The 27,599-nt window shown below is 61.3% G+C and overlaps 3 protein-coding genes across 10 annotated transcripts; 1 reads left to right on the top strand and 2 right to left on the bottom strand.

Annotated features, from left to right (window-relative positions):
- Nucleotides 1–1,830: 1,830 nt before the first annotated feature.
- On the top strand, nt 1,831–14,138 carry SPATS2 (spermatogenesis associated serine rich 2). 3 transcript variants are annotated; one of them, XM_062630565.1, is made up of 13 exons: nt 1,831–1,945; nt 2,683–2,848; nt 6,364–6,443; nt 6,643–6,751; nt 7,319–7,368; nt 8,281–8,530; nt 9,081–9,290; nt 10,263–10,398; nt 12,288–12,346; nt 12,688–12,797; nt 13,472–13,574; nt 13,674–13,876; nt 13,990–14,138. In XM_062630565.1, the coding sequence occupies exons 1-13, from the start codon at nt 1,925–1,927 to the stop codon at nt 14,107–14,109; spliced, it is 1,617 nt and encodes a 538-aa protein (XP_062486549.1). In that variant the 5' UTR covers nt 1,831–1,924; the 3' UTR covers nt 14,110–14,138. The 3 variants fall into 3 exon arrangements, with proteins under 3 accessions (XP_062486549.1, XP_062486548.1, XP_062486550.1); XM_062630564.1 differs by having other exon boundaries at nt 9,078–9,290; XM_062630566.1 differs by having other exon boundaries at nt 1,884–1,945; nt 2,625–2,848; nt 9,078–9,290.
- Nucleotides 14,139–14,521: 383 nt separating this feature from the next.
- MCRS1 (microspherule protein 1) lies at nt 14,522–17,176 on the bottom strand. Of its 3 annotated transcripts, XM_062630568.1 has the most exons (14): nt 17,078–17,174; nt 16,814–16,943; nt 16,604–16,733; nt 16,349–16,507; nt 16,166–16,275; nt 15,989–16,097; nt 15,775–15,913; nt 15,613–15,688; nt 15,514–15,542; nt 15,304–15,396; nt 15,143–15,225; nt 14,979–15,066; nt 14,778–14,905; nt 14,522–14,704 (listed from the first exon to the last, which is right to left on the bottom strand). In XM_062630568.1, the coding sequence occupies exons 2-14, from the start codon at nt 16,921–16,923 to the stop codon at nt 14,618–14,620; spliced, it is 1,341 nt and encodes a 446-aa protein (XP_062486552.1). In that variant the 5' UTR covers nt 16,924–16,943; nt 17,078–17,174; the 3' UTR covers nt 14,522–14,617. The 3 variants fall into 3 exon arrangements, with proteins under 3 accessions (XP_062486552.1, XP_062486553.1, XP_062486551.1); XM_062630569.1 differs by having other exon boundaries at nt 15,775–15,883; nt 16,814–17,176; XM_062630567.1 differs by having other exon boundaries at nt 16,814–17,175.
- A 316-nt stretch (nt 17,177–17,492) lies between these two features.
- On the bottom strand, nt 17,493–26,609 carry ITGA7 (integrin subunit alpha 7). 4 transcript variants are annotated; one of them, XM_062630560.1, is made up of 26 exons: nt 26,341–26,609; nt 25,120–25,247; nt 24,962–25,041; nt 24,633–24,882; nt 24,002–24,133; nt 23,773–23,892; nt 22,595–22,802; nt 22,318–22,511; nt 22,143–22,231; nt 21,934–22,061; nt 21,615–21,710; nt 21,475–21,536; nt 21,213–21,382; nt 20,778–20,948; nt 20,549–20,661; nt 20,271–20,466; nt 20,121–20,204; nt 19,952–20,031; nt 19,794–19,871; nt 19,586–19,688; nt 19,328–19,504; nt 19,155–19,238; nt 18,815–18,928; nt 18,639–18,737; nt 18,436–18,561; nt 17,493–17,816 (listed from the first exon to the last, which is right to left on the bottom strand). In XM_062630560.1, the coding sequence occupies exons 1-26, from the start codon at nt 26,502–26,504 to the stop codon at nt 17,637–17,639; spliced, it is 3,426 nt and encodes a 1,141-aa protein (XP_062486544.1). In that variant the 5' UTR covers nt 26,505–26,609; the 3' UTR covers nt 17,493–17,636. The 4 variants fall into 4 exon arrangements, with proteins under 4 accessions (XP_062486544.1, XP_062486545.1, XP_062486546.1 ...); XM_062630561.1 differs by lacking the exon at nt 23,773–23,892; XM_062630562.1 differs by lacking the exon at nt 24,002–24,133 and having other exon boundaries at nt 26,341–26,608.
- Between the last annotated feature and the right edge of the window lie 990 nt (nt 26,610–27,599).

Here is a 27,599-nt window from a genome sequence, read left to right as displayed (position 1 = left end):
CCTCCCCTCTATGGGGAGCAGTGATCCCCTCTCCAACCCCTATTTCCAGCCATGGGGAGCAGTGTTTCCACGTCTCTCTAAGGGTATGGAGGATCTTGATCCCACCAGTGATTCCCACTTTGTGGAATCTGAGTGTGGCCACAGCATCCCAGCAGGAATCCTGCCCAAGGAGCACAGACCCCACTCTGCTCCTTGTTCAGGTGCTTGGAAGCTGGATCCCAGTGCTGGGAAGCACCATTGGGATGTATCCCGGTGTTCTCTCGTGTTTTCCCATCAGGAATCCATCCTGTTCCTCCTTTATGCACCTAAGTGCTGCCCAGTGAAGGCTGAGAGGGGGATGTTTGGGAATTGCAAATGCCTGGGCATAGTGCAAGGGGAGCAGGGACATGGAAAGTGGGGATTTAATCGGGATACAGCCTGTTACCTCCCAGCTTCATGCTCCTTCCCAAGGAAACACCAGGAACCGCCTTCCCCAAATCCATGAGGGATATTGAGAACCTGATTTGATTCATCCTCAAATGGTTCTTGTTGTTGTATCATTCCCAGTCGTTCCTCCAGCAGCAGGAAAGGTCCCATCCAAAGGGAAAGGCTGCTTTGTGCTGGCACCTTGCTCCAATCCGGCTGGTGTTTGCTGGAAGGAGCTTTGAGAAAGGGTTTGAGGGGATAAAACCCCATCCCCAGGTTGCAATTCCCTGCTCGTGGATGTGGGGTTCCAATGGGAATGATCCGTGGCCTGTTTCAGGGAAGAAAAGTTCTTGGAGCAGGAAGGATGGAGGCTCTGTTGGAACAGGTGTGTGTGTGAACTGGGATTTGCTGCTAAAACTTCCTGTGTCCTATGGCAGGTAGAATAAATCCCAGTATCCCCAGTGGAACCATCCCTTCTGGAGCTGGCCCAGGCTGGGAATGGAGTTAATATCCTACAGGAGGGATTCAGAGCTCAGGAAGCTCCTGCATGCCCGAGCTGCCGGAGGCTTGGACAATGGGGTTGTATTCACAGTGCTCAGTTACACCCTGGAGCACTTCTCCTCTGGGACGTCCTTTGGGAATGGCTCCTGGAATGGCTCTGGATGAGCTCCATGGAGATAAAAACCGGGAAGGGAAGTGGCTGCTGAACCCCAGAGCCAGGCACTGCTGCACAGTGTGGATGTGAACGCCCTCTGGCAGCACATTCCCTGTCATAATTCCCCATTTCCCAGCAAAAAGCTCTTCCATAGCCTCCTAACCCCAAATCCAGACAAACTGCTCCCTTTTCATCCCTTTCCCTTCCATAGGGAGCTGTTGAGCTCCACAAGTCGGCTGCTGGAGCGGGAGCAGCTGCCGTTTGTGATTCCGAACCTGGCTCTTTCCTGCTGTCTCTAAAGCACTGGAGCTTTTCCCTCTTCCCAAAGGAGCCACTGGTTGTGCTGTTAATGGGAACGTTTGTTTCCAATAGGATCTGCTGAACTTTTCCTGTGTTGGTAACAGGGGGCTCTTTCCATGGGCTGCATCTTCCCATCCCCGCATCCCTGTAGGCTTTGGTTGCCAGCCTGGTATCACTCCCATGCTTGGAATCCAGCTTGCCAAGGAGTAATTCCAAGCCTGTTCTATGTTTGTTCCCACCACAGGACTTCAGCGCTATTTAGTTTTCCCCTTTGGAACAGGGAAAACTCCCTTTCTGGGCTGCTAAAGTGCTTTGGGATTGGCTTTTCTGCCTGGGATCAGGTATGGAGCTCCGGTGTCACAGGCACCTTCCCCACCCGCCCTTAACTCCCGCCTCCAGAGCCGTTCCCGGTGCGGGCACAGTGGGAAGTGAAACTACTCGGACTGAGCTCTGAGCTGTGCCTGATCCCCCATGGAATTTCCAGCTGGAGCAGAGCTGAATGGCCACGGTGTTTCCCGGGGGGGGATTTGGTGCCTCTGAAGGACTGAAAGGATTTAACTGGGAATGTTCTGGGATTCTTGGCAGGTAAAAATCCCTTTCTGTGCTCTGGGATTTGGATTTTCAGGGGCAGGGATTTGAAACAACTCTGGAGTAAATAAAACCCCAATGATGGGAATGTCTGGGTTTGGACCCTGGGGCTGAACCTGCCGCACTGAGGCCAGTTCCTATGGGCCAGGAGCCTCACTGCAGTCCTCACATCCAATGGCCAGTGTTTGGGGATGGCTTTTCCCTGTTTTTCCCTATTTTTCCCATTTTGCTTCCAGCTTTGAGACTTTGTGCAGGGCCAGATCCTCCCCTTCCATTGTTTCCTTACCTTGTGGATCCTCTTGTTCTTTGTTTAACTTGTCAGTGGCCTCTCACTGCCTCCCTCAGTCAGGGCTGGCACAGGGAATGCTGTAATTCCACATGGACAGGGCAGGTTTGGGCTCCAGCTTGCTTGGATTAAGCAGGGAAAAAGCATTGAAAAACTTATGGGAATGCTGCTGTTCTGGGGGCTTTATCCCTCTCTCCTTAGGCACTGGTTTAAAGCAGCTTGGAATGGAGCCTGTTGGAATTGCACCTGGATCCTGGTGCTGTTTCACACCCCTCCCTTTCCCTGCTTGACACTGATTCCCTTCCTAAGGTGGTTCCAAGAAGCCTGGGGTGTCCTCAGCATCGCTTCAACCCTTTCCTTCCTTGATATTCCCATTTCTTTCCTTTCCAGATCCTGAGACTTTCCCTTTCCCAGGGAAGCCTTCCTGACCAGGAGCTCCTCTTCCCAGGAAGCGCCGTGGTTGCAGCTGCTACCCCAGACCCCGTTTGACCATCCCATCCCAGACCCCTGCTGGTTCCCGCTCGGATCCATTGCTCGGGGGCGAGGATACTGCTGCTGTTGGCATTTCCCCCTTCCCGTGTGCCTGGAAATGTCTAGGAAGCAAAACACCAGAGGTAAGAGCCATGGAATGCTGCAATGGGCACCAGTGATTCCTAAGCTCTCCATTAGGGAAGGAGTTAATTGGGTTTGCTGGGTCCCCATCAGAGCTGCTGCAGCTCCTTGTCACCTCCGTGGTGACAGCTCCGAGCCTCCTGGTGACAGCTTCAGCAGCATTTCATGTATGGCTGAACAGGGATCATCTTCCTGAATCCCACTGGGACATGACGGGTGCAGATGGGAGAGGAAAACCAGGATACAGCAGGGCTGCAGAGCCTGTTGGATGCATTGGACTGGGGTCCCCAGTTGATGCCTTCTGGCCCCAGGGCTTGGGGAACCCGGGAGGTCCCTCATGAGGAATTATGAGTCCCTCGTGAGGAATTCCAGGTCCCTCACAGGGAATTCTGGGTCCCTCATGAGGAATTATGGGTTCCTTATGGGATCAGCTTTACCAAAACTAGACCCTATTCAAGCTGCAGCCCTTGTCCCCCCTCTCCTGCCTTGGCCCTTCTTGTCCTGCCAGGAATCCAATTGGGAAACTTGGGATGGGCAAGCTCAGCTCCCTGATCCAAACTTGACCTCCTTCAATCCCTTTCCCCTGTGGAAGAGGACAAGAAGCAGGCTGGGAGCGGCTTTTCTCCTTGCTTTGTCCTCCCTGGTTTGCCTGTTCCTCTGGGAAAGCTGCGCCTGCGCCAGGCAGTGTATTCCGGGGACGGGTGAGCTTTGTCCCCGAGTGGAGAATTAATCCCAGTGTGCGGTGCTGGGGGGAGCAAGGAGGTTTGTGGCTTCTCCTTCTATTTGAACTGGCTCCTAGTTAATAACTGAAGGGAATGGGGCTGACAATTCCCATCATCTGCATCCGAGCAGCTTTTGTTCTCCATAGCAATGCTGCCTACCTGAGGAGCTGTGTCCTCGAACAGCCCAGCCCTGCTGGGTTCAGAGCCTTGAGCAGCAGCAGTGGCAACTGGGTAGGATGATGTGAGAGCAGGTTTGGAAGGTGCTGGTTGTTCCTTGTGCTCCTGGAAGCTTCAGGAGCATGAGGAAGATGGAATGATGCTGGGAACGGAGCCTGGCAAGAGGTAAATGGGAGGAACAGGAGGGGAATAATGGGTCCTGGTGGGGAACAGGGAGAGGGATCGTGGGAAGCTGATCTTGGGGGTCTGGCTGAAGGAGAGCAGCACTGGGTGCTGTGGGGCAGAGCAGCATGGAGCAAACACGTGGAGGGCTCCTGAAGGAAAGTGAAGGGATGTGGACCGTGACACAGAGCAGGATGCTCAAGGCTTTGTCTTGCTGCTCTCCAGCACCAGGCCATGAGGGGAAGTGAGGGTTAAACCAAGCCTCCTGCCTGGCCTTGAATTGCCAATGACCACTTTCCTGCTGCTTTGGAATGTTAATGCAGGCAAGGAGCGATTCCCAGCCCTCTGCCAGGGAGTGTTGCTGCTGCTCAGGTAAGGAATGGCTTGTTCTGGAAGCGGAACAAAGCCCCTTGGCAGCCGAACAAAGGACTGGAGGAGGTGTTGGGAGAGAGGAGCCAGCCAGGCCCACTTTGAATAATGCAGCAGTAGTGGAAGGGATGGGAGCCTCCCTGGTCCAGCAGTGCCATGAGCACAGCAATGAACAAACAGCTCAGCTCTGAGTGGTGCAGCTGCACAGGGCTCGGTGCTGCTGGAGGTTACTCACTCTTTACTCATCAGATCTGTGCAGAGGAGGAAAGCGGCTGCATCTGTAAAGCGGTCAGGTCACATCCAGCCACACTTTGGGCACGGCAGGTCCCGAGGGAAGCAGCAGCTGGGCTCCTGCTCCCAGGGGTGCACCGAGGAGCTGTTTCACTGGCTGGAAAGCAGGAATCTTGGAATAGTGACAGGTCTTTGGGAGAGTTTTGGCCAGAGCCACAAAACCCCAAATGTGGGAGAAATTCCGGTTGAAGCTGCTCTTGGGGGCTTAGAGGAGTTTCCATAAGAGCTGATGGAGTGTTTCATAGAGCAAAGGCTGGCTCCTGGTCCCAGGGGAGCTGAAAGGGTCCTGTATTGGTTACTCCAATAAATAGCTCTGCAACACATGAGGAAATGCTTTGGGATGAAGGGATTCTTCCCACCTGTGTGCCTGGAGGGTGCAGTGGGAGCAGGGAAGCAGTGGGGACTACGGGCACCATCCCTGGGGCTCAGTGTGTGTGTGTAGGGTAATGCAGAGGGATCAGCCTGATGGACACAGAGCCTGAGCTTTGGTCAGGAGGCTCTCCTATCCCATGGGATGGGATTCAGATGTGTTGATGGCCCCGGTGCCGGTGTTTAACATTCCATCCTTCCTGCATATCCCCAGCGTCACAGCGGAGCCCTGTTTATGGGTGCTCAGGGGCAGTGACAGGTGGGTTTGTGCGGGCCAAACACCTTCCCATCCACAGGACTGGGGCTGAGCTCCTGCCCTGGAAGAGCCAAGTGGAAGCGAAGCTGCTGCAATGGAGCGGCTCAGGATGGGCAGAGCTTCATTTTCCCTGCTCCTACATCCTTGGAGGCAGCTCCACAGAGATTTTGAGGGAAGATCGCTGTTCTCAGTGCTGGCAAAGCCACTGAGAAGATGAAGGGCTGGAAGTCAGGACTTTGGGCCTGGGAAGCTGGAGGGAATTGTGCTCCTGGGGAAGGATGGACGAGGAAGGATTGATCTGCTTGTGTGTAGCCTCACAAGAGCCTGACCTTTCCATTGTGCTCGGCTCTGGCAGGGCTTGGAGGCAGCTGTTTTAAATGCTACATCAATGTCTCTGAAAGTCAGTGGGGTGGCTCGGAAGCGCATCCTCCTTATTTAGAGGAGGTGGGGGGAAAAACATGGATCAGCAGCTGGGAATAGCGGCCCTATGGACATATCCCTCCCCTGGTGTTCCCCAGAGCCACCCGAGGAGCTTCCTCCGGTTTCTCCCCAGCTCCACGCAGGGCTCGAGGCATCAGGGTGCAAGAGAACCCTCCCCAGCAGTGAGCCACTGCTTGGAAGCATGTTGTGTTGTAGGATCCCTTTCCTGCAGCCCCTGTGACACAAGAGCTCGTGTGGGGCTCAGATTTATGTGCCCCACTGGTGAGTCTTGGAGCTGGCATGATGCCTGTCTCTGTTATGGGTCTCTCCTGGAACATTTAAGCATTACCTTGGAGATTGTGGCTGGCAGGAACATAAGCTGCTGGATCTTCCAGCCCATTTATCAGTCTGCTTGCCATTTGTATCTGCAGGTGGAGGGGACTCTTAACCACTGCTCCAGGCTCCCAGGCTGCTCTTAACTCCTTAGTGCTGGGCCGGGATGAGTATGGACACAGAGTGGGAGCAGCTCTGCGCCAGCAAGCTCCTTTGCTCCATGGTTGGTTAATCTGACCCAGAGCTGACTCTGGATCAGTTTAGGGTTAGGAGGGCATTGGCAAAGCGGGTTCTACCTGGCTGGGCAGAACCTGGTCCTTCACTTGTAGGCTCTTGGCAAAGCAGCAGCTTGGAGCTGAGCTCCCACCTCTGGTGCCTGGTGCTCAGAAGAGCCTTTCCCTTTGCTTTCCCTCTGCAGATCCATCTGGCTTTGTTTTTGATGTGCAGTCCAACACGGTGCTGGCCCAGGGAGGAACCTTTGAAAACATGAAGGAGAAGGTAAGTGTGTGCTGAGAACCTCAAGTGCCCTATGCTGGGAAGCTCCATCTCTCCCAGGGGAAGGATGGTGCTGGCCAGGAGCTCACTCCATCAAAAACTAGGTTTTACTCAGGCTCAATGGTGTATGAGGGGGTCCCTGGGTCTGGTTTGGGTGGGATGAAGCACACAGGTTCTCCATGTCCCCTTCTGTCCCCTGCAGATCAGCGCTGTGAGAGCCATCGTTCCCAACAGGAGCAACAATGAGATTGTGCTCGTGCTGCAGCACTTTGACAACTGTGTGGACAGGACGGTGCAAGCCTTCATGGAAGGTACCTGTGGCTGGTGGCCTGGGGGGCTCAGCACATCCACAGACACCTAACGGGGGTCCTCCTTAGCTGGGTGTGTTCCTGGGGTCAGAGATAAGCGGTTGATGGCTCTTGAGGTACAGGAGGTTTGATGAGAGCAGGAGCTCCTGCCCCTGTGTACAAAGTGGGAGTACACAAGGAACTTTGCCTGGGCCTGGCTGGGTGCGTTTGCTGCCCTGGGGAGGTGGCGGTGCTGGTCTCTGCAGCTCTGTCTGCACTGCTCAACCCTGCACTGCCCATCCCTGCCAGCCTCTGGCCTGCAGAAGGTGTGAGCAGCCTCCTAACAGGCAGTCTCTGGGGAGAGCCCAGCAGGAAGCTGAGCTGGAGCTCAGCAGTATCTTAGCTCCCTCAGCCTTCAGTGGACAAAGCCAGAGGGAAGGGGTGGCTTTTCCTTGGTTTTTAATCTTGGGACTGTGTTGAAAGGGAGAAACCCTATTCCCGAAGCAAAACTGAAACCAGTCCCTGCAAGCATGGACCCTGAGCTGTGGGGAGTGTTCCAGGGGAGAGCCTCACCCCTGCCTTTTGTTCCAGGCAACGCCAGTGAAGTACTGAAGGAATGGACTGTAACAGGCAAGAAAAAGGTAATGCTTTCACAAGGCACTTTGCCAAAGCATTTCCCTGTGTTCAGAGCTTCAGACCCAGAGGAGAGGCAAGGAGCAGGTGTGGTGTTGCTGTAGCTGTGGGTTAGCAGAGCCTGACTGCAGGGGCAGTGATTTACAGAGCCAGTTGTACCCAGCATCAACCACATTTGCATTTGCTGTACTTGTCAGGCCCAGCATCCAAAGCAAAGGCTCTGGGCTCCTGTCCTCACTGCTGCTTCATTCTACTGACCCACGGCGTGGGGGAGATGTGGGTCAGGTCCCCTGGTCCCTGCAGAGCTCTGCTGTAACTCACTCCAGGCACGTTGCTGTGTTTGGCAGCAGAGCTGAGCAGTCACGTTTGGGGCTGAGCTCAGAGGATGTGGATTTCTTTGTCAGAGCAGCTTTTGGGGGTGTTTGCTCAGCAAAAGGGTTAAATGGAGCTCTGCAAAGTGCCCACATTTGATATTCTAATGCCTGAATCCGCCAGGACCAGGAGTCAAATCATCATTATTCAAAAGGGCTCCTTTGAATACATGAAGAGCAGCAGCGTGAGGTGGGGAGGGTGGGGAGGGCAGAGAGGAATCGTGGCTGTGTGGCCTGTGCTGGGGGAGGAGAGGAGGGTAGGCACAGCACCCTGGTACAGCACCGCAGTACAGCACCCCTGGGTGCTCCCCAGTGCTTCCCATCATGACAGCTGCTGTGTGATAACCAGGGTGCTGCTCTTGGTGCTTTGTGCCTTAATACTGCTGGATCTGTGTTCACTGTGGAGTCAATCCCCTCTGCTGTGCCCGGGACTGGGAGCCCCTTGGGCTCTAAAGGCTTTAATTCAGCTCCTTTCTGCAGGCAGAATTCCCTTCAGGAATTACACTTAATGCTTTTCCCCCTTTTTGTGGTGTGATTTCCAATCCTCAGAACAAGAAGAAGAAACCCAAACCCAAGCCACAGGCAGAGCCCAGCGGCCTCCCGGAGCCAGGGAAACCAGCATCCAGCGGGGAGGAGGCACTGGGAAGCGCCGGGAAGGGCGGGATGAACGGATTCCATGTCAACGGCTGTGCCCATGACACCGAGTCCATGGATTCACTCAGCGAGGGTCTGGATGCGCTCTCCATTGATGCCAGGGAGCTGGAGGAGTGTGAGTGCCCAGCAGGGCCACCCCGAGCAGGTCAGTGCCCAGGGAGCACTTCAGGAGCCTGCTGAAGACAGGCTGAGAGCTGGGCTGATTCAGCCCCTTAAGGCTCCTTAAGGGCAGACCTTAGAGCAGCTCCAGTACCTAAAGGAGTGGGGGTTTGGACAAGGGCCTGTAGGGACAGGCCAAGGGGAATGGCATTAACCTGCCAGAGGGGAGATTAAGATGAGCTCTTAGGCAGAAGCTCTTCCCTGTGAGGGAGCTATGGCTGCCCCATCCCTGGCAGTGTTCAAGGCCAGGTTGGACACAGGGTCTTGGAGCAAGTTGCTCTAGTGGAAGGTGTCCCTGCCCGTGGCAGGGGGTTGGAACTGGATGAGCTTTAAGGTCTCTTCCAACCCATTCCCTGGTTCTATGAGATGAGCACTGCGTGTTCCCAAAGCAGAGGAGCTGTCTCCTGCAACCTTGGAGGCCAGCTCAGCTCCGAGGGGCTGGTCTCTGCTTTGGTTTGCTTGTGGTGGTTGTGGCGGACAGTGCTCTGCCACCCTCACAGACTCCCCCTTTAAAGCAGTGTGCTTTCCTACAGCAGTGCCTGACCTAGCGAATGGGATAGCAGACTTTGACACACAATCGCTCACCCTGCATCCTTCCCAGAGCCCTTCATCCCTCAGGCAGCGGCCTGAGCACCGGAGCACAGGCAGGTCTCTGTCCAGGTCAGCACTGAGCCACTCCACTCCTGCCTCCCTGTCTGCAACCCACCTCGAGGACATGACCCTGTCTCCTGCCAACAGGAAGCTGGGTAAGACCGGAGGCTCTGCCCCACCATTGCCAGCTCTGCCCCATCATTGCCAGCTCTGCACCCCCAATGTCAGCTCTGCTCTCCCATTGCTGTCTCTGCCCCCCCAGGTGCCAGAGCAGGTTGCTGCAGGCCAGGCTCTCGCTGTGTCTGTGCCACGGCAGCACTGTCAGACAGTGCTGAGCCCACTGGACATTGATTTTAATGTGAGCGAGCACCCTTTTTGCCTCTGGGCAGCTCATTGCACCCTGCCCCCCTTCTCTCCCTCTGCTCCTCCCGTGCAGCAGGACCTGTGGCAGCAGTTTAGTTCCAGTGCCTGCAGCAGCACAGCGGGTGTGAGCGGGGCTGGGTCGCTCCTCGAAGCACCTCCAGCCTGTCTCTCATTTGGGTGAGAAAGGCCACATGTTGGGCACATCCTGTCAGCAGAGGTGACAGCCACCGCCTCTGCCCCTGTCCCCCCCTCGCCATGTGCTTTCTGCACAGCTGAGCTGTTACAGGCACCACTGGGGACAGGAGGCACCGCAGACCCCGCTGTGGTTCTGTTCAGTGCAGGGACATGAGGTGGTGTCCTTGTCCTCCTCCCACACAGGGATGCTGTCAGGAGTGGGGTTAATGCAGCTTGGCAGGGCAATGAGCTCCAGAGAGCTGGGCAAGGGGCTCACTGTGGGGCCAGAACCATCCTTGCAAGGGAAGAGCCTTCATCTTCCTTTCCAAGAGAATTCCCTCCATGCAAAGCATCATTTGGTGTTGGGTGGGTGGCCTTTGGAGCGGGTCCCTACCACAAATGCATTTGGTTTCTCTTGGGGATTGGGTAACATGGAGGGATATCACTGCCACAGGAGGAAGTGCTGGAAGCCTCCTGGGGAAGGGAGATTTTAACCCAGGTCATGCCTGGTGTTTAGAGGAGAGGAAATGCCATGGGTAGCTGGTCCCTGCTGGGAGGACAAGGCTCGAGCTCGCTCTGTCTCTTGGTAGGCTCCAACATTGAGAAGTCAGTGAAGGATCTACAGCGCTGCACTGTGTCACTGGCACGGTACCGGGTGGTGGTGAAGGAGGAGATGGATGCTTCCATCAAGAAGATGAAGCAGGTCTTTGCCGAGCTGCAGAGCAGGTGAGTTTCATGCAGGGATAGATCCGGGTGTTCCAGCTTTGGGAAGATCCACCTGGGATAAAACTGCAGCTTTCCAAGGGCTGAAGCAGCTCTGTCATGGAGCCAGGCTGAGAGCTGGGCTCCAAGGGAGACCTTAGAGCAGCTCCAGTGCCTAAAGGGGCTACAGGAAACCTGGAGAGGGGCTTTGGATAAGGAATGGAGGGGCAGGACAAAAGGAATGGCTTTAACCTGCCAGAGGGGAGATTGAGATGGCTTCTTAGGAAGGAATCCTTCCCTGTGAGGGTGCTGAGGAGCTGGCACATAGGCTAAGCTCGTTGTGAGGTGGGATTTGAGGCTCTGCTGAGCTGGGGCTTGTGTCTGACAGAATCATTGTGGATGCAGGAGGTGTGAGGAGCTGTCAGCCTGGTGCTCACCCTGCGCTGGAGCTTGCATGTGGCTGTGAGGAGCAAACCCTGCTCCTTGAGATCCTCAGTGTAGGGAGACATGGATATGCTGGGGGTGCAGCACCACCAGGGACCATCGTGCCCCATTCTCAGCCCAGCTCCTGGCTCTGTTTCGAGGTGATGTTTCACCTGAGGAGCCTCCCCCAGCCCCATAGGTCAGGTTAAGGGTGTTCTTGGTGTCTCCAAGCCACCATGGGCAGCTCCTCACCTTTACCAGTGGAACACTCACGTCACGCTGAGAGAGCCCCAGCTCTGAGCAGGACACAGTTCCGGGAGCAGGGAGGGGGGTGCCAGCCCAGAGGAGCCTCCCTCAGCAAACACCCTAGGAACTACTGCCCAGGGAGAAGGGAAACATTCCCTTTGCTGCCCTCCAGCACTTTCACCTTCTTTAATGGGCTTTTCCATGCTGCTTCCCCCTCCATGACCCAGAGGAGGATGAAGTGGATCTTTAAACCCCACAGCAGAGCCCATGGCCTCTGGGTGGCTTCCTGCCAAAGGCAGACCTGGAAGCAGGTTTGTTCAGCTGGAACAGGGCATTGGAGCAGCAAAGCCTGGGCTGCTTTAACCTCTGGCTGTCAGGGCTGCCCTTTCTGGTCCTGCTGAGCCTTGAGGCCTCCTGGTGTTCCCAACCTTCACCTTCCCTATGGACAAGGTGCTGTGGGCTGGATGGCAATGGGGCTGGAAAGGATCCCAGCAGGGAAATCCCACCCGGAGCCTTTGTGCTTCCCTGTGCGCTGCTTAAACATCTTCAAAGCCCCCCTGTGAGGGGACTGTGGCAGCAGAGAGGGACCAGGATGTGCTTCCCTATGGGTCGGCAGCAGGAACGGAGGCTCCATCCCAAGCGGATGCTGGCTCTGCCCAGCTCTGTGTCCCTGCCCCAGGCCAGGCCCTGGCTGTGCTCCTGGTGGCACCAGTCCTGCTCAGAGCAGGAGCTGGATGGGCCATAAATCTCCACAAGCAGGTAAATGTCAGAGCTCCTGCTCAGAGGGAATTGCTTCCATTGATCCCGCCTCATGGAGCAGGAGTGGGAGCCTGCATTCAGATGTGCCTTGATTTGCATTCAGGTGGTGGCTCCAAGAAATCCCATTCCCAAGAAACAGCATTCACAATAAGCACCTTCCCAGCTCTCAACATGCCCAGGTTGTGCGGGAGGAACCTTGGGATGAGCAGAGCTGAAGATGCTGTGGATACAGCTCTGCAGGGATCTGCTGCTCATCCCACTCCTCTTGTATTTTAAGCTCCTCTTTTCCATGTTGTTCCCTGTTTTCCTCAGGGAAGGAGCCCAGCGGGAAAAAGCCCCACAGCTCCCTCTCCCCTTTCCAATGGTGCTCAGAGGCTGTTCAGAATGCCGCCGATCCCAGCTCGCTCCTGCCACCGTCCTCCAGTCTCCTGCCGTGGGATGGCACCAGCCTTTGTTTAATGCTCCATTTCTCCCTGTCATTCTAGCCTTATGGATCGGGAGGTGGCGTTGCTGGCCGAGATGGACAAAGTGAAAGCAGAAGCAAGTAAGCCCCTTGTTCTCCCCTACAAGAGCTGTGGGTGCTGCTGGAGGGACCCCCAGCACCAGGATTCCATTGAATTACCTCCTATCCCCCTTATTCCCACATTCTGGCTCCATTCCCAGCCAAAGCCTGTCCGTAGCACGACTTGCCCCTGCTACCACCTGCCCTATGCCTTGGTTGAGCCTCCATCGGGGTGCTATTCCCAAAGAGCTCCATGATCGAGGATGGATGAAAAGGGCTTTCCCAGTGCTGCTGGTGCATGGGTGGGAAGAGGGGGCTCAGGAGAGCCTGATACTGGTGCAGTGCTGGTCCTGGTGTGGTGCTGAGCCATGCTGTGTTCCCAGTGGAGATCCTGGGCAGCCGGCAGAGGAAGGCAGAGGCACTGAAGAAGATGACGGATGTGGCTGTGAGGATGTCTGAGGAGCAGCTGGTGGAGCTCCGGGCTGACATCAAGGTGAGAGCACCCACATCAGGTTCCTGCTCAGACCCACCAGGAGGGGGTTGTTCCCCTGGGGACACCTTCATTTAAAGCCCTTCGTTTGTAGATCAGAACCGTGGAATGGGTTGGGATGAAATGACCTTAAAGCTCCTCCAGCTCCAGTCAGGCAGGGCCACATTCCACTAGTCCAGCCTGGCCTTAAACACTGCCAGGGATGGGGCAGCCACAGCTTCTCCATACAACCCATTCCATGTCCCACCACCCTCATTGGGAAGAACTTCCTCATAAGATCCCACCTCCATCTCCCCTCTGGCAGGTTAGACATTCCCCTTGTCCTGTCCCTGCATTCCTTGTCAAAGCGCTTCTCCAGGTCTCCTGTAGTCCCTTTAGGTACTGGAGGTCTGTAAAACACCAGCCCTAGAACAGGATTAGTGCAGCAAGAAACCAGCTCCTCTCTGAGTGTCCAGAGACTGGGGCTGTGCCAACTGTATGGACTGGGGATGGTTCCATGGAGAAGGGATTGTGCCATGGATTGGGGGTGGTTGCATGGAGCAGAAATGGTTCCCAGAAGTGACCATTGCCACCCCCTTCCCAGTGCCCCTGAGCAGCTCCCAGCGCAGGTTCCCACTCGTGGCAACGTTTCCTCTCAATTTCCTCTCCTAACCTCGTGCTCTGCCTCTCATGAGCAGCACTTTGTGAGTGAGCGCAAGTATGATGAGGACCTGGGCCGGGTGGCGCGGTTCTCTTGCGACCTGGATGCACTCAAGAGGAGCATCGCTGCCTTCGGCCAAGGTGAGGGAGGTGCCACTCCCCCCTTTCCTACTTCTGCTGCTGGAGGGTGGATGCTCCATGTCCCACCTCCAGCACTGACCCCAGGGCTCTTCCTTGCAGTTTCCCACCCCAAGAACAGTTACTCCACGCGGTCCCGGTGCAGCTCACTCACAGCCGCAGCCCTTGGCAGCCCCGGGGACACTGCAGCCCCCCCAGGTCCAACCACTGCCACCAGCCTGAGCACGGGCACCAAGAAGCCCCCGGCCGCAGCAGAGGGACCCACGGGGGACACCGGCAGCCACCCCCCACAGCCAGCACGAGAGGTAACTGCGCCAGCACCAGGGCACCAGAGCTGGGGTGATGGGATGCACAGGGCTGCAGCAGCGCTGCTGCAGCGGGGTCACATCCATCCCTCACTGAGTCTCTTCCCTTGCAGCGCACCCGGAGGCCGGGAGCAGGATCACGACTGCAGCCACCCCCCATGGCCCAACCCCGGCCGCCGGCAGCGCCCCCCCAGCGCCGGCCCCGCGCACGGCACGAGGGGGCCCGCGCCTGAGCTGCGGCTCCAGTGCCTGGTCCCCATGCTCTTTTGCCTCTTCCCCCCTTCATTTGCTTTATGTTCCCCCCACCCCAGCTCCAGCCTGTCCTTCCCCACCTTCATCCCGTGCTGGCAGCGAGGATGAGGAGGGTAAACGCCCCCACCCTTTTGCTCATCCCTGGGTTTTCCATGTTGGAATCCCTTGGCTTTAATCCTTCCCCTTCCTCCCACCCTGTGTCCTCCCTCAGCTCAACTGCAGCACTAGAGGGGCCGAGTGCCTAAAGCCACATTGCAGGGGCCTAGGGAGGTTCTTAGGGGTGCTGGGGGGGTCTGCAACTTTATCCCCCCACCACTTTTCTTCCTTCTCTTGAACTCCAAATGTCTTAATTTGAAGAGATTAAACCCATGAACTGCAGCTCCAGGCCCTGGAGTCCATTGAGGAGCTTTATTGGGAAGTGCTACCCCCATCTATGGGGCCGCGAGGGGGGCAGATCCCCCGGGGGGGGGGGGCCAAGCAGCCCCCCAGTCACTGCTGGGCCAGTTTGGCTGCTTCTGCCTTGATGAGAGCGATGAGGTCCTGGTTGATAAGGAAAACGAAGCGGAGGCTGGCTATCTGGTGGGGGTACAGAACAGAGAATGAGCGTTGGGACCCTGACCCAGGACCCCCCCATGGCCTTGGGGCTCACCTCCACTACGGAGTTGTTGTTGAGCTTCCACTTGCTGCCACCCAGCACAGGGCGCCCATCGATGTAGATGGGGCGCCGGCCCTCATTGGCAATGAAGAAGTCCCCATTGTTTTTCAGCTTAATGACACCTGGAAAGAGGGGGAAAGGGGGTGAGAAGATGGGGGGGCATGCCCCCCCCTGCCCCAGAACCCCCAAACCCACCCTGCTTGCGGGAGATCTTCCATGCTGGCCCCTCCAGTGCCAGGTCCACGTCAATCTGGTTGTCCTTGGTAGCTCTGCCCAGGGTGATCTGGAGGAGAAAGCAAAAGTGGATGTTGGGGGGAGGTCCACAGGGTGGGGGGGCTCTGATGGAGGCGGGATCTCACCTCCCGGGAGCGCATCAGGTACCGAACCATGCGGCCCCGCAGCACGGCCAGGGTCTGGCTGTCAAAGTCCGGGGAGCTCATCCCTGGGGAGGCAAAAACAGGGATATGGGGGGGGGCCACATGGGTCCGAGGGGGGCACAACCAGACCCCCCCTCCCCTACCTGTGATGCTGTCCACCAGCACTTGCCACTTGTGCAGCTCCTGCTCCAGCTGCCGGATCTCACGCTTTTGCCGCCTGTCAGCCACAGTCAGCTCTGGGCCAGGGGGAGATGGGAGCTGAGCAGGGGGTCTCCTATGGGACACCCCCCATGTTCCCGGGGGGGACCTCCCCACACAGAGTCAGGCTGTTGGATGGAGCGAATCAGACTCACCATGCTCCAGCACCTCGTCCCGCACATCTCTATGGAGCAGAGTTGAGATGAGAATGAGGTCCCCTCTTTTCCAACTCCCGGCCTCCCCCATCCCCTTACTTCAATTTGCTGTCATCCACCATGTCCTCAGCATCCGAGAAATTAAGCACTTGATCCCCTTTGGGCAACGGCTGCACTGGAAGGAACAGAGGAGAGAAGAATTGAGGAGTGCAGGGAGGTCTGTGGGTGCTAGGAGGGCACACAGGACACCCCCACGCTCACCGGTCTGGTCCTCCAGGAGGTAATACTGCTTCATGAGCTGCCAATGCAGCTGCAGTGCCTTGGCCGTGCGTGAGGGGTAGAACACATCAGGGTGCTTGTGCAACAGATCCTGGAAGGTATCCAGCGAGGGCTGGCTGCCCTGGAGGGGGGGCAAATGGGGGTCAGATAGCACCGGGGACCCCCACTGCCCCCCCCAGCTCCCATGGCCTCTCACCGATCCCACTCTGCTGAGCAGCAGCTCCTCGGCTTTACTGAACAGGACCTTGCTCTGGATGGCGGCGATGGCCTCGGGGTGCAGCTGCCGCATGGCCTGGCAGGCCAGCCTGGGGGGGAAGGACACTGTTATAGACCCCGCAGCCCCCAGCTCTGCCCCCCCCAGCCCTGCACTCACTTGGAGATGATGGGGTCGTAGAGCAGCGCGTACCAGCGCTCCTGCACCTCGCGCAGCGTGAAGCGGCAGCTGAACTTCACCCCCAGGTGCACGGCGCTCAGGTCGTTGGTCTGCAGGAGCCGCCGGGTGAGGGAGGGGATAGTTTGGGGGACCCCCCCCCCCCACAACCGGAGCCCCCAGCACCTGCAGCACCGCGTTGATGAGCAGGAGGTCATCGGCAGGCTTCCAGCGGCCCAGGTCCTTGGTGACCGGCACCGGCTGCTTACTCTTCTTGAGCCGCTTGGCCAGGCCAGGAGCGGGCACCGGGCTGGGCACGACGGGCGCCGGCACCACCTTGGAGACCTGGGGGGGGGGCACAACGGGGGTTGGGGCTCTGCGCGATCCGCATCCCCCCTCGGGTCCCACCGGCGCCCCCTGGGGACCCTGCCATGCGCGCACCTTCTTCTTCTCGCTGGAGGAGGGCTCGCTGCCCGAGCAGCGCCCGGGCTCGGCGCCGCCCTTGGCGCGGCTGGGCTTGGCCAGGCTGCTCTCCACCAGCTCATCGTCGAACTTCTTCCTCTTGATGAACCTGAACGGAAGGAGAAGGGAGAATGGAGGCGGCTGAGAGCGGAGGAGCCCGCCCCAGCCCCAGCCACGGCCCCGCCGTACCGAGACGAGCTCCGGCGCTTGGGGACGGCGCCCGAGGCCGCGGCCGGGCCCCGCTTCTGCCCCGCCAGAGACTCCTCGTCCTCGGAGCGGCTCGTGGCGCCCGACGCCATCAGTGCGGGGGGCAGCGGTGCTGGGGGGGGCAGAGGTGAGGGCGGGCCCCCCTGGAGCTCACAGCGGGAACGGGCCCGGTGCCCCCAGAGCTCACAGCGGGAACGGGCCCGGTCCCAGGGCTCACAGCGGGAACGGGGCCGGGCCCAGCCTCACCATGGCCTGGAGCGGGCACCGGGACCGGGCCGCTGCCGCCGCCTCCTCCGCCGCTATCAATGGCGCCGCTCCGGGTACCCGCCGGAAGGTGACGTCACGTCAGACGGGTTGAAGCCGCGCTGGGCGGTGCTATCCTGCGCGCCTCGGGTCAGGGCGCCGCCATCTTGACTAAGGGCAGGGCGGGGTCGCCTCCGCTCTGAACCGCTGTTACCGGGACGTCGAGAGGGATCGGAGCCGGGACCGGGGCGGGGACGCGCCTCGTTGTCTCAGCACGCAGAGCCCGGCCCTGCCGCGGCAGCACGGTCACAGGCCGAAACGGCCGCTCCCATCATGGCGGCTCCCCCTTGCCTACACTCATCATGGCGGCTCCCACCCCTTTCGCCACACCCATCATGGCGGCTCCCTGCCCCCTTCGCCACGCTCCTCATGGTGGACGCCGTCGTTGGTGCCCCCATGGCGGGGCCGCTGCTTTATTGGGTCGAGCATCGCTGCGGGGCGATGCCCCGTCCCGGTGCCGCCGCCGCGGCTCCATCCCCCGGGGGGGTCGCACGTCCCGGGGTCACGCGGAGCTGGGGGTGACGCGGCCATCACCGCCGTCGCTCAGCGCTGCCCATTCCTTGCGCTGGATCGTCCCCGTCTTCTCCTCGCGGAACTGTGGCCGCTGCTCCCGTGGAATCTTCACTGCGTGGTGCTGCGGCAGCGCCGGTGGCACCGCCCGCGCCCGGCGGAAGAACCCGGCCTGCGGCACACGGCATCACGGCTGTCCCGGGGACTGCGCCACGACCGCTGCGCCCAGCCCCGGACGTGCCTTGGTGCCCGCCGTGAGGCTCAGAGTGACCCACACCAGCACAGCCCTGCGGCCCCACACACACACCACGTGTACGCACACACACGCACCATACGCATGCATGGGCTGCACAGCCATCACATGCCATGTGTTGTAGGCTGGCATGGAACGGGGTGGGTGGGTGCCACGGTATGGCATAAAACGGAATGGAAAGGTTGGGTGGGATGGCATGACATGGCATGGCTGAGTGGCATGGCATGGGCTGGCAAAGAATGGAATGGCTGGGTGGCATGGCATAGCATGGGGTGGCATGGCACAGCTGGCATGGCATTTCTGGGGTGGCATGGCAGGGGTGGCACAGCACTGCAAAGTGTGGCACAGCACAGCGTGGCACAGCATTGTGTGGCACACCACTGCATGGCCCTGCATGGGACAGAGTGACACAGTGTGGCCCAGCGTGGCACACCACTGTGTGGCACAGCACGGCACAGTGTGGCACAGCACCCCCAGGGGACCCCACACCTCGGGCAGGGGCCACCTCTTGCTGCCAGACCCTATCCCTGCCGCTCACCTTCCAGAGCCCGGCCACAAGCAGCGCCAGGAGGAAGACACCGGCCAGCACTGCCAGCAGGATCACCCACCAGGGCACGCCGCCTGCCACTGCCGCACTGGGGTCCAGGTAGATGCTGACGGGGATCTGTGGAGGGGACAGGGGTCAGCGGGATGGGAGGGGGGTATGGGGGGGTAGTTGATCCGGGTGTGGTGGGGCTGGACCTTCACCGACGCATCCCTCAGCACCAGGTTCTTGATGGAGGAGGTCACTGAGACACTTGCGCGGACGATGAGCTCCACCGAGGTGACAGCCAGGAACTCCTGCAAGGCGGGGGGGGTGAGCACCGGCCACATCCCTGTCCCTATCCCTGTCCCCATGCCTGTCCCAAGGCTCCCACCTCCAGGAAGGTGCCATTCCAGAGGCGGCCACGGGCGCTCAGCACGGCTGCACGCTCAAAGCTGGGCAATGGGCAGCGGAATGGCCGGCAGCGTGCGGTGCCCTGGGCACAGTCCTGTGGAGGGAGTCAGATACCAGCAGGGGCACCGCAGGAATGGGGTACCCCATGAACAGAGGCACCTCAGGCCAGGGTTACCCCATGACTGGCTGTACCCCATAAGCGGGGACATGCCACAAGCAGGGGCACTCCCTAAGCAGGGGTACCCCAAGGATAAGTGCACCCCCTGAATAGGGGCACCCCATAACCGGGTTCACCCCATAACCGGGTTCCCCCCTCTCACCAACGTGACATTCCTCCTCCTCTCAGCAGCTGCTGGCACCCACCAGGCCCCTGGCGTGGACTGCTCTGGCTGCCCCTGGGGCTCCTGTAGGAGAGGGGGGATAAGGCTGCGAATGGGGTGGGAGCAGCAGGAGCCAGGCAGGCACCGGTGTGTCCCCATGGCAGTGGCCGTACCAGCGCCAGGCGCAGGGGGTTGGCGGCAGGGCTGCAGGGCAGCCCCTGTCCCGGGGCCACCACCAACTCCATGTGCAGCGGGTACAGGAGCCACTTCCCGTTGGGGAGCTCATGGGGCCAGAGCAGCGTCAGGAAGGCTGAGCCCAGCGTCTTCACCGACTGTCCCCGGTTGGAGACCTGGGAAGTCATGGCATCAGCAAGGCTGGCGCATCAGTGAGTGCAGGGCGGACGGTGGGGCTCCCCCGGACGGGCACTCACCGTCACCTCGAAGCGCACGGCGCTGCCCACTTGGCTCTCGTGCTTTACGGCACTCTCCCCCCGCACGGTGCCGCCAAAGAAGAGCCGCGGTGGCACCGCCACGCTATGGGGACAACGAGGGAGGGGGGGGGTCAGGGCAGGGCCAGGGGTGGTTCCTGGACCCACATCCACACTATGGGGACAATGGGGGTTCCCCAGCTGCACTCACCCTGTCACTGAGAGTGGCAGCTCGATGACCACGCGTGCACGAGCCACCACTGGCACCAGCCCTGGCTGCTCGCTGATGCTGTGGAGAGCAACAGGGGTTTATGGGGGGGGCATCACCCCAAGTCCTCCCCCCGTGATGTGCCCATGGCTACGGCTCACGTGGACAGCACCAGCTCCACCGCCAGGTCTGTGGTCTGGAGCGTGATGCCTGAGGTGCTGAGGATGAGGAAGAACCGGACCTGGGGGCAGAGGAAGGGTGAGAGGGGCAGGATCGGGGGGGCAGGACAGGGGGGGAGCAGGATTGGGTTCTCAGGGGGGCTGCACCCACCTCGGCCCCGCGCCGCAGGGGGTTCCCCAGCTCACATTCCACACGGGAGCCGTTCTGGTTGGCGAGACACAGCACCGGCTTCTCCTGGGGGACAGAGAACTGAGCCCCCCCGCCCCATAGCGACCCTCCCCCCAGCACCCGCATGCACACCGTGGGGTGCCCCTCATCATGGCGCAGGGCAGAGTAGGGCAGCTCGGGGGGGAAGGAAGCGCTGAGCAGCGCCTCGTGTGCGTCGTCCCCATCCCGCTGCGGCTCTGCTGGCTCCGAGGGCTCATTGGTGACGTGGATCTCCAGGGCCACGTCCTTCTGGTCGCTGATGGCGAGGATGGCGGCACCATCGTCCCCCCTGCAGCAGAGCCACTGTGAGACCCCCCCGGGGGGTCCCCGGCACTCTGTGGTGTGAGCACCCACCGTGTCCCCCCCCTCACCATGGCAGTGGCAGGAACTCAGCATCCCCAAGGCGGGCGCAGAACTGGAAGTGGAGCTGGAGGTTGCTCTGGCAGATCTTGTCATCCCCACAGCCCTGCTTCAGGAAGTGAACCTGGGGACATGGGGGCAGAGGAATGCTCCAGGCAATGAGACCCATGGAGCAGGAACAGGGATGCTCCAGGTAATGGGACCCATGGAGCACAAAGGAGGAATGTGGTCAGTGCCCACCTCAGTGCGGTGGCTGTTGGGCTGCTGTGGGCTTAGCACAGGTGACAGTGGCGGCAGGACTGAGGCCCGGCGGAGCCGCGCTGAATCCTGGCGCAGACGTGTGGCCCCATCTCCATGGATGCCATAAGCCAGGGTCATGGTGATGGGGCGCAGCTTGTCACGGATGTTGTCCTGTGGGAATGAGGGCGAGGGGAGCCATGGAGGCACAGGGTAGGGTGGGGTTGGCATGGGAATATGGATGGGGATGGAAACAAGGATGAGGTTTACAGCTGAACTCAACAGTCTTAAAGGTGTTTTCCAACCTAAATGATTCTATGAAGATGGAGGTGGGGATAGGGATGATGATGGGAATAGGGATGCAAATGCGATGGAGATGATGTGGAAGAGGGAGGGGGATGCAGATGAGGATGGGGAAGGGGATGGGCTGGGCCCCACCTGGAGCTGGAAGGTGGCAGTGACGCAGACCCGCGCCTGCTGCCGCGGCAGCTCCACGATGCCAGAGAACTGGTGCTCGGGGTCCGAGCTGCGGCGGCTCAGGAAGACACCGCGGGGAGTGTGGCCGAGGCGCCGCCGCTCCGCGTCCGCGTCCAACACGTACTGCAGCGCTGGGGGCACAGGGACAGCCGCAGTGCCAGGCGGGTCCTGGTCCTGCCGGGGGACGGGGTGGGGCACAGGGACTGCTCCCCCCGGCGCTCACCGAGGCGGGGGCCGAAGCTGCCGGGAGTGGCTGTATAGCTGAAGCAGGCGCTGACGTCCACGCTGGGGGGCAGCGAGTGAGCCGGGGGCCACTGCAGGGGTACAGATGGGTACGGGGGGGGGGGATCGGGGGGTACCCACCAGACGCCCTCCTGGTGCCGGCAGTTGCTCTGCTCTAGGTCGATGTTGGGAGGGTCCAGTGTCACATTGCGGGAGACGTGGGCGACGGGGCGGGCTCTGCCGGGGAGAAACGGGGGGAACAGGATGGGACACCCCCCCCCCCCCGCCCCGGGCACCCCGAACCCTGCACCTGGAACCCCCCAGGCCAGGGGAAGCTCGGGTCGGGGGTAAGGGGAGGCCATGATGGAGGTGATGGGGGTTGCTCAGGGATGTGGTGCTCTGGAATAGGGGTCTCAGGGACGGGGGGTTCGGGATGGGACACCCTTGAAGGGGCACCCACCTGTACAGCACCACAGTGTCCGAGAGGGATCCCACAAGCAGGTCGGGGTAGAGGTTCCCATCCACATCCAGCCCCCCCGAGAGCGAGTACCCGAATGCTGTCACCCCCACAGCCTCCCCATCCAGCACCTGCAACAGGGCCCGTGGTGACACTGGGGAGGCAGACGATGGGCAATGCCCCCCTCCCCGGGACAGCACTCCCCCACACACCTGTGCCGGTGTGGCCACAATGCCCAGGCTGCTGCCGTGGTAAATGTAGACTTTGCCGGCGCCGTCGAAGGGGGCTCCAACGGCCAGGTCTGGGGGGGGCAAGGGCAGGGAATGGGGTGGGGGGGACATCCCTCTATGGGATGCGCCCCTCATCAGGGCCCGCCCGGGTCCACACCCTCGAAGCCGTCGTGGTTGAGGTCCCCGGCGGTGCTGAGGGCGATGCCGAACATGGAGCCGCGGGTGCCGTTGAGGCGCAGGGGTGTGGCGGCGTCCCAGCGCCCCGCGGGGTTGATGTAGACGTAGACTGCGCCCCCGATCTCCTTCTGGCGCTCGAAGAAGTGGGGGGCCCCCACCGCCAGGTCCAGCCACCTGCGGGGCCCGCGGCTCTGTCACTATTGGGGGTGCTGAGGGGACGAGTACGGACCCGGCCCCCCCTCCCCCCCCCTCCTCACCCGTCGCTGTTGAGGTCCAGCACGGCCACGCTGTGCCCGAAGGCGGAGCTGAGCTGCTGCCCCGGCACCACGGCCTCGGGCACCAGCCGGTTCGCGCTGTCGCGGCGCAGGATGACGACGGCTCCGGTGTGGTTGGCACGGGGGGCGCCGGTGACGAAGCTCAGCTCCCGCCGCCGCGTCAGGCCCGCCCCCGACGCTACCGAGAACCCTGTGGGGGAGGAGGGCGGACGCGGTGTCGGTGCCGGCCCCGGCCCCTTCCCCCCCCCCTCCCCCCGCCGCCGCCTCCTGCCCGGGGGTCCGTCGGGTGGGAATGGGGAGCTCTGCCCATGCCTCAGTTTCCCTTCTCTGTGCTGGGGGGGGGGGGGGGCAGGATCCCAATTGCCAGGAGGGAAGATTTGGGGTGGAAGAATGTAATATTTGGGGCTGGATCCATGTGTGTCCCCCCGGAGAGCAGCAGAGCCTCCCACCCCAGTGTGAGGCTGCAAACCTCTGCCCCATATGCAGCAGTTGCCGTGCGCGGCCCCCCCACGGAGCCCCCCAAGTCCCCCCACGGGCTCTGTGCACCCCCCCATGCAGAGACACCTCGGGGGAGGACATGCGGGAGATGGTGGGTGCTGGGGGCGTGGGGGGGAATCACTCCAGGCACTGACAGCCCCCCAGCCTAGTGGGGCTCCCCCAGCCCTGGCACCACAATAGACACAGAACAGGAACAGGGGACCCCTGTGGGACACACAGTGTGTGTGGGGGAGCATGCAGGGGGGCAGCCACACGTGCATAACCGAGCATTCCAGAGGTGTGCACAAGGGGACACACACAAACATGCGAGGGGGTGGTGCTGGATGTGAGCGTGCACGAGGAGGTTCTGGGTGCCTGTGTGTGGGGACACGTGTGTATAGGGACATGGCTATATGTATGCGTGGGGGGGACGACACGTGCATGGAGACGCAGGGAGACATGTCTGTACTGGGATACATGCACAGAGACGTCTGTAGTGTCTATGGGGACACATATCTGAATGGGACACATCTGTACGGTGCCATGTGTGAGCCCATGCGTGCTGCAAGCCCTGCCGGCAGCTCCACTTCTCTCCCTTCCACAGACACGGAGACACACGGGGGGGGGCACACACCGGAGCACACGGGCCCGGGGGGTTGGGGTGGCACACGGGCGTTACGAACCCACGTAGCTATTGTGGGGCAGGTCCGCGGCAGCGCCGGGCACGGTCTCGCCGGGCGCCGCGCTCCTGTAGACCACTTGGTCGGGCTCGGAGCCGCCGACTCCGGTCGCGAAGAGTAGCCCTGCGCGGGCCGCGGGGACACGCGGTCACCAGGGCCGGTTCGGGCGGCGGCGGGGCCGGCTCGGGGGGGGGGCTCCCCGCTGCCGCGCCCGCGCCGCAACCGTCCCTACCCAGGTAACTGTTGGCGGGCACAGGAATGAGCGTGGGGTCCTGCTCCTTCTCCCCCCCCGCCTCGTAGGGGCCGTCGTCGAAGCGCAGCGGGTCCGGGGGACTCTGAGGCAGCAGCTCCACGCGCAGGGTCCCTGCGAGCCCAACGCGGGGGGGCAGCACCCAGGGACCCCCCCTTCTGTGCATGCCAGGGGCAGCGGGCACCACCCCCCACGGACAGAGGCACACACAGCTGACACACGTGCACACTCATGTGGCATGCACACACATACGTGTGTGCTTGCGCCCAGCTGTAGCATACACACATCCATGTGTGCTCACACCCAGGATGCACACACGTGCACGCACACACGTGCACACACACACATGCTCACATCCACAGCATGTGTGCTGCCACATGCTCACACACACGCATGCTCACACCCAGCATGAACATACATGTGCTCACGCCCATTGCATGCATGCAGCTACGTGCTCACACCTGTAGTGGGTTCACACACATGCATGCTCACATCCACATGTGCTCACATTCATGTTCACGCCCACATGTTCACGTTCACCCCCAGCTAACCCTCTCCTATACACATCCCCCTGCCCAGACCAGGCTCCCACCCGCATTCTCCCCGCTCTCACCCTTCCAGTTGTAGGTGCCGGGTGCTCCCAGAAGGAGGTAGAGGCGGTCGGGGCTGAACGCCGCGGCCAGGCCCTGCTGGCAGGACCCGAACTGCTCGTGGCCCTGCGGCCGCCCCCGGCAGAAGCTCCAGTCACCGCCCTCAGGCTCGTCCCGCAGGTCCTGGCCCAGCACGAAGCAGCGGCCGAGCACGTCCCGGGTCTCCAGCGGCTGCCGCACACGGTGCCGTGCCTCATACAGGTGTGCGCAGGTCTGCAGGGGGACAGGGGCATCAGTGGGGCCAGGGGGGTCAATGGCATCAGTGGGGCTTGGGGAGGGTCTCAACACTCACCACAATCTTCCCGCCGGCGCCCTGGCTTGACACGCTCACCCCCAGCCACTGGTTCTCTTTGCTCTCCCGCTCCAGGTCCACTGTCAGGGACAGACAGCGTCAGCCCCACACCTACCCCACTATGGGGTTGGGGGGCAAAGGAGGGGGCATCCACTAACCTCCATCATCAATGGGCACCCGCCAGCAGTCAGAGGGCTCCAGGGTCAGGGGGCAGGCAAAGAGCCCCCCGGTGCGGTTGGCACCTTGGCTGGGCAGCGCTGGTGACTGTGGGGCCCCCACCAGCAGCCTGGGACAGGGGGGACCCCATCAGTGTGTGTGTGGGAGGGTGGGTCCCTATCAGTGTATGTGTATGGGGGGCCTGGGACATCACTGTTGTTTGTCTATGGGGCACCATGTCCCCTGCAGCTGTCCCAGTGCCCCCGCATCGATTTCACACAGTGCCAGTGCCCACCGAGTGCCAACCCCCCCCGCAGCAGCTGCAGCCCCATTGCCCAGCCTCAGTGCACGTGTGGGTGATGCAGCCCCAAACCCTGCCATTCCCTGTCCCTTGGTGCCGCAGGTTGGGGACCCTAAGGGCTGGGGCTTGCTGCAGCTGTGCTGAAGGCTCCACAGTGGTCATGGCGGCTTCGGTGGCCCCCCCAGCCCCACATCACGACGGGGGGGGGGGGGGGGGCACACAATGGCCTCGGGCCCGGGGCCGGTAAAAATAACCTGGAATTCACTCAAAATAACCCGTCTGCGACATGCCCAAACATGGAGGGAGCTGGCGGGGCCATGGCACCACCACACCGTGCGCCAGTGCCAGCGCTACCAGTGCCAGCCCCAGTGGGACACCGGCACTGGGGTCTATGGGACCCGGGGTGGGGTGTCCTGGTGCCACCGGTGCCCGTGCTGGCACGCAGTGTGGGCGTTCGGCAGCTCAATGGCACCGTGGAGGCGGCGGCATCTCCCGGGGGGAGCCCAGCCCCAGCCTGGGGGGTTCCCTGTGCTCGATGCTTTGGGCCCCCAAATCTCTCCCCCCAAACACCCCCCGGTGCCCGTCCCCTTGGGGGTGAATCTCAGCGTTCCAAAACCCACGTGGTGCAGGAGCCAGTTCCCCCTCCGGTGTCCCGGGGAGTGGAGGGGCGTCCCCTACTGAGCACGGGGGACACGGATCCGATGGGGGGGACACGGACCCCAGTGGGGGGACACAGACCCCAATGAGGGGGGACACGGACCCCAATGGGGGGAAATGGACCCGAGGGAGGAGGACACAGACCCCAATGGGGGGACACGGACCCGAAGAGTGGGGGACAGACCCCAGTGAGGGGGGACACGGGGCCGACAGGACCCGCGCTGTCCCCAGCCCTGTTCCGAGTGTCCGGTCTCCCCACACTCACCAACCCGCGGGTTCGGGGCTCAGCTGCCGGTGCAGCGCCACGGCGAAGCCGAAGAAGCTGCCGCTGGCACCGTCCTTGAGCACGGCGCTGCCCGTGTCCAGGTTGAAGGCGGCGGCGGGCAGCAACCACAGCCAGAGCGGCCAGAGCCGGACAGCGCCCACCATGGCCCCGGCAGCACCGGGAGCGCCGGCCCCGCCCGCTGCGGTCCCGCCGCTCCGGCCCCGGCAGGAGTCCGGGGATACCGGGAACAACGGCCCGGCCCCCCCCGCCCCCGCCCCGCCCGCGGGGCTGCGGTCACCGGTGACACCGCGCGGGGCAGAGGCGGCACCGGGCACCGGATCCCCCCGCACCCGGCATGGAGCTGATACCCCCGATCACAGCGCACTGCGCCCCTCCTGTCCCGGGACCCTGCGCAGGGTCGGGGTCCCCCGGAGCGGCTCTGGGGGGCGGTAAGGGGAGTCCCGTCACATTTCCCAGCTCCCGGCTATTTTTATCCGCTCTCCCGGAGCCTTTGGCCTTGTGAAGGCTCCAGGAATAGGAATTCCCCCCCGAGCCAAGCGGGTCCATGCCGCCCCCCGAGCATCCCCCCCCTTGTTCCTCCTTCCCAACATTCCCGCCGTGGGAAAGAGCCGATCCCTGCTTGGGATGGGACCAGACCCGCTCCCTGGGGGGGCGTTCAGGCATCGGGATGAGTGGGACAAGGAGTTGGGAATGGCAGGGAGCACAAGGGGTTTGGGGGAGTCAGAGCCCCCCCCCGAGAACGCCTGGTTGGGAGCATTCCCAGAGCGATGAGGGGATCCCACAGGATATGCTGCAGGATCCCCACAAGGCTCAAAGCAGGAGCTTGGAACAGGGAGTGAGGATGAACCCCTCGGAGCAGCCCCATCCATAGGAGGGGACGATGGACACTGGAGCCATGCATGGTGCAGATCCCATAATTCCTCTCGGGACACACATGGATGCATCCCACCGCCCCAGGGAAGCTCACCCTGCCACGCCCCTGGGAGAGGTGCGAACCCTCCCCCCCCCCCGCTTCTCCCCCCAGCACCGGAGCCTCATTCCGCTACAGGGAAGGACAGGAATGTCGGGAGTGGCGCTGACCGTTATCCTGGCAAATCCCAAACCCCTTCTGCAGGGAGGAGCTGCCTCCAAACCCTGCACAGGTTGGCAATGGCAGGATCCGCTCCTTCGCCGTTCCCGAGGCTGGGAAAGGCACCGATGTGTCTGTGTAACTGGAGTGGGAACACATGGGGTTATTT

The sequence above is a fragment of the Pezoporus occidentalis genome, unplaced genomic scaffold (genome assembly GCF_034315485.1).
Source record: "Pezoporus occidentalis ecotype Australia unplaced genomic scaffold, CSIRO_AGI_Poc_V1 ctg357, whole genome shotgun sequence".
Taxonomy (NCBI): domain Eukaryota; kingdom Metazoa; phylum Chordata; class Aves; order Psittaciformes; family Psittacidae; genus Pezoporus; species Pezoporus occidentalis.
The sequence above is the reverse complement of the archived record's forward strand: the minus strand, read 5'-3'. Positions and strand labels throughout refer to the sequence as shown.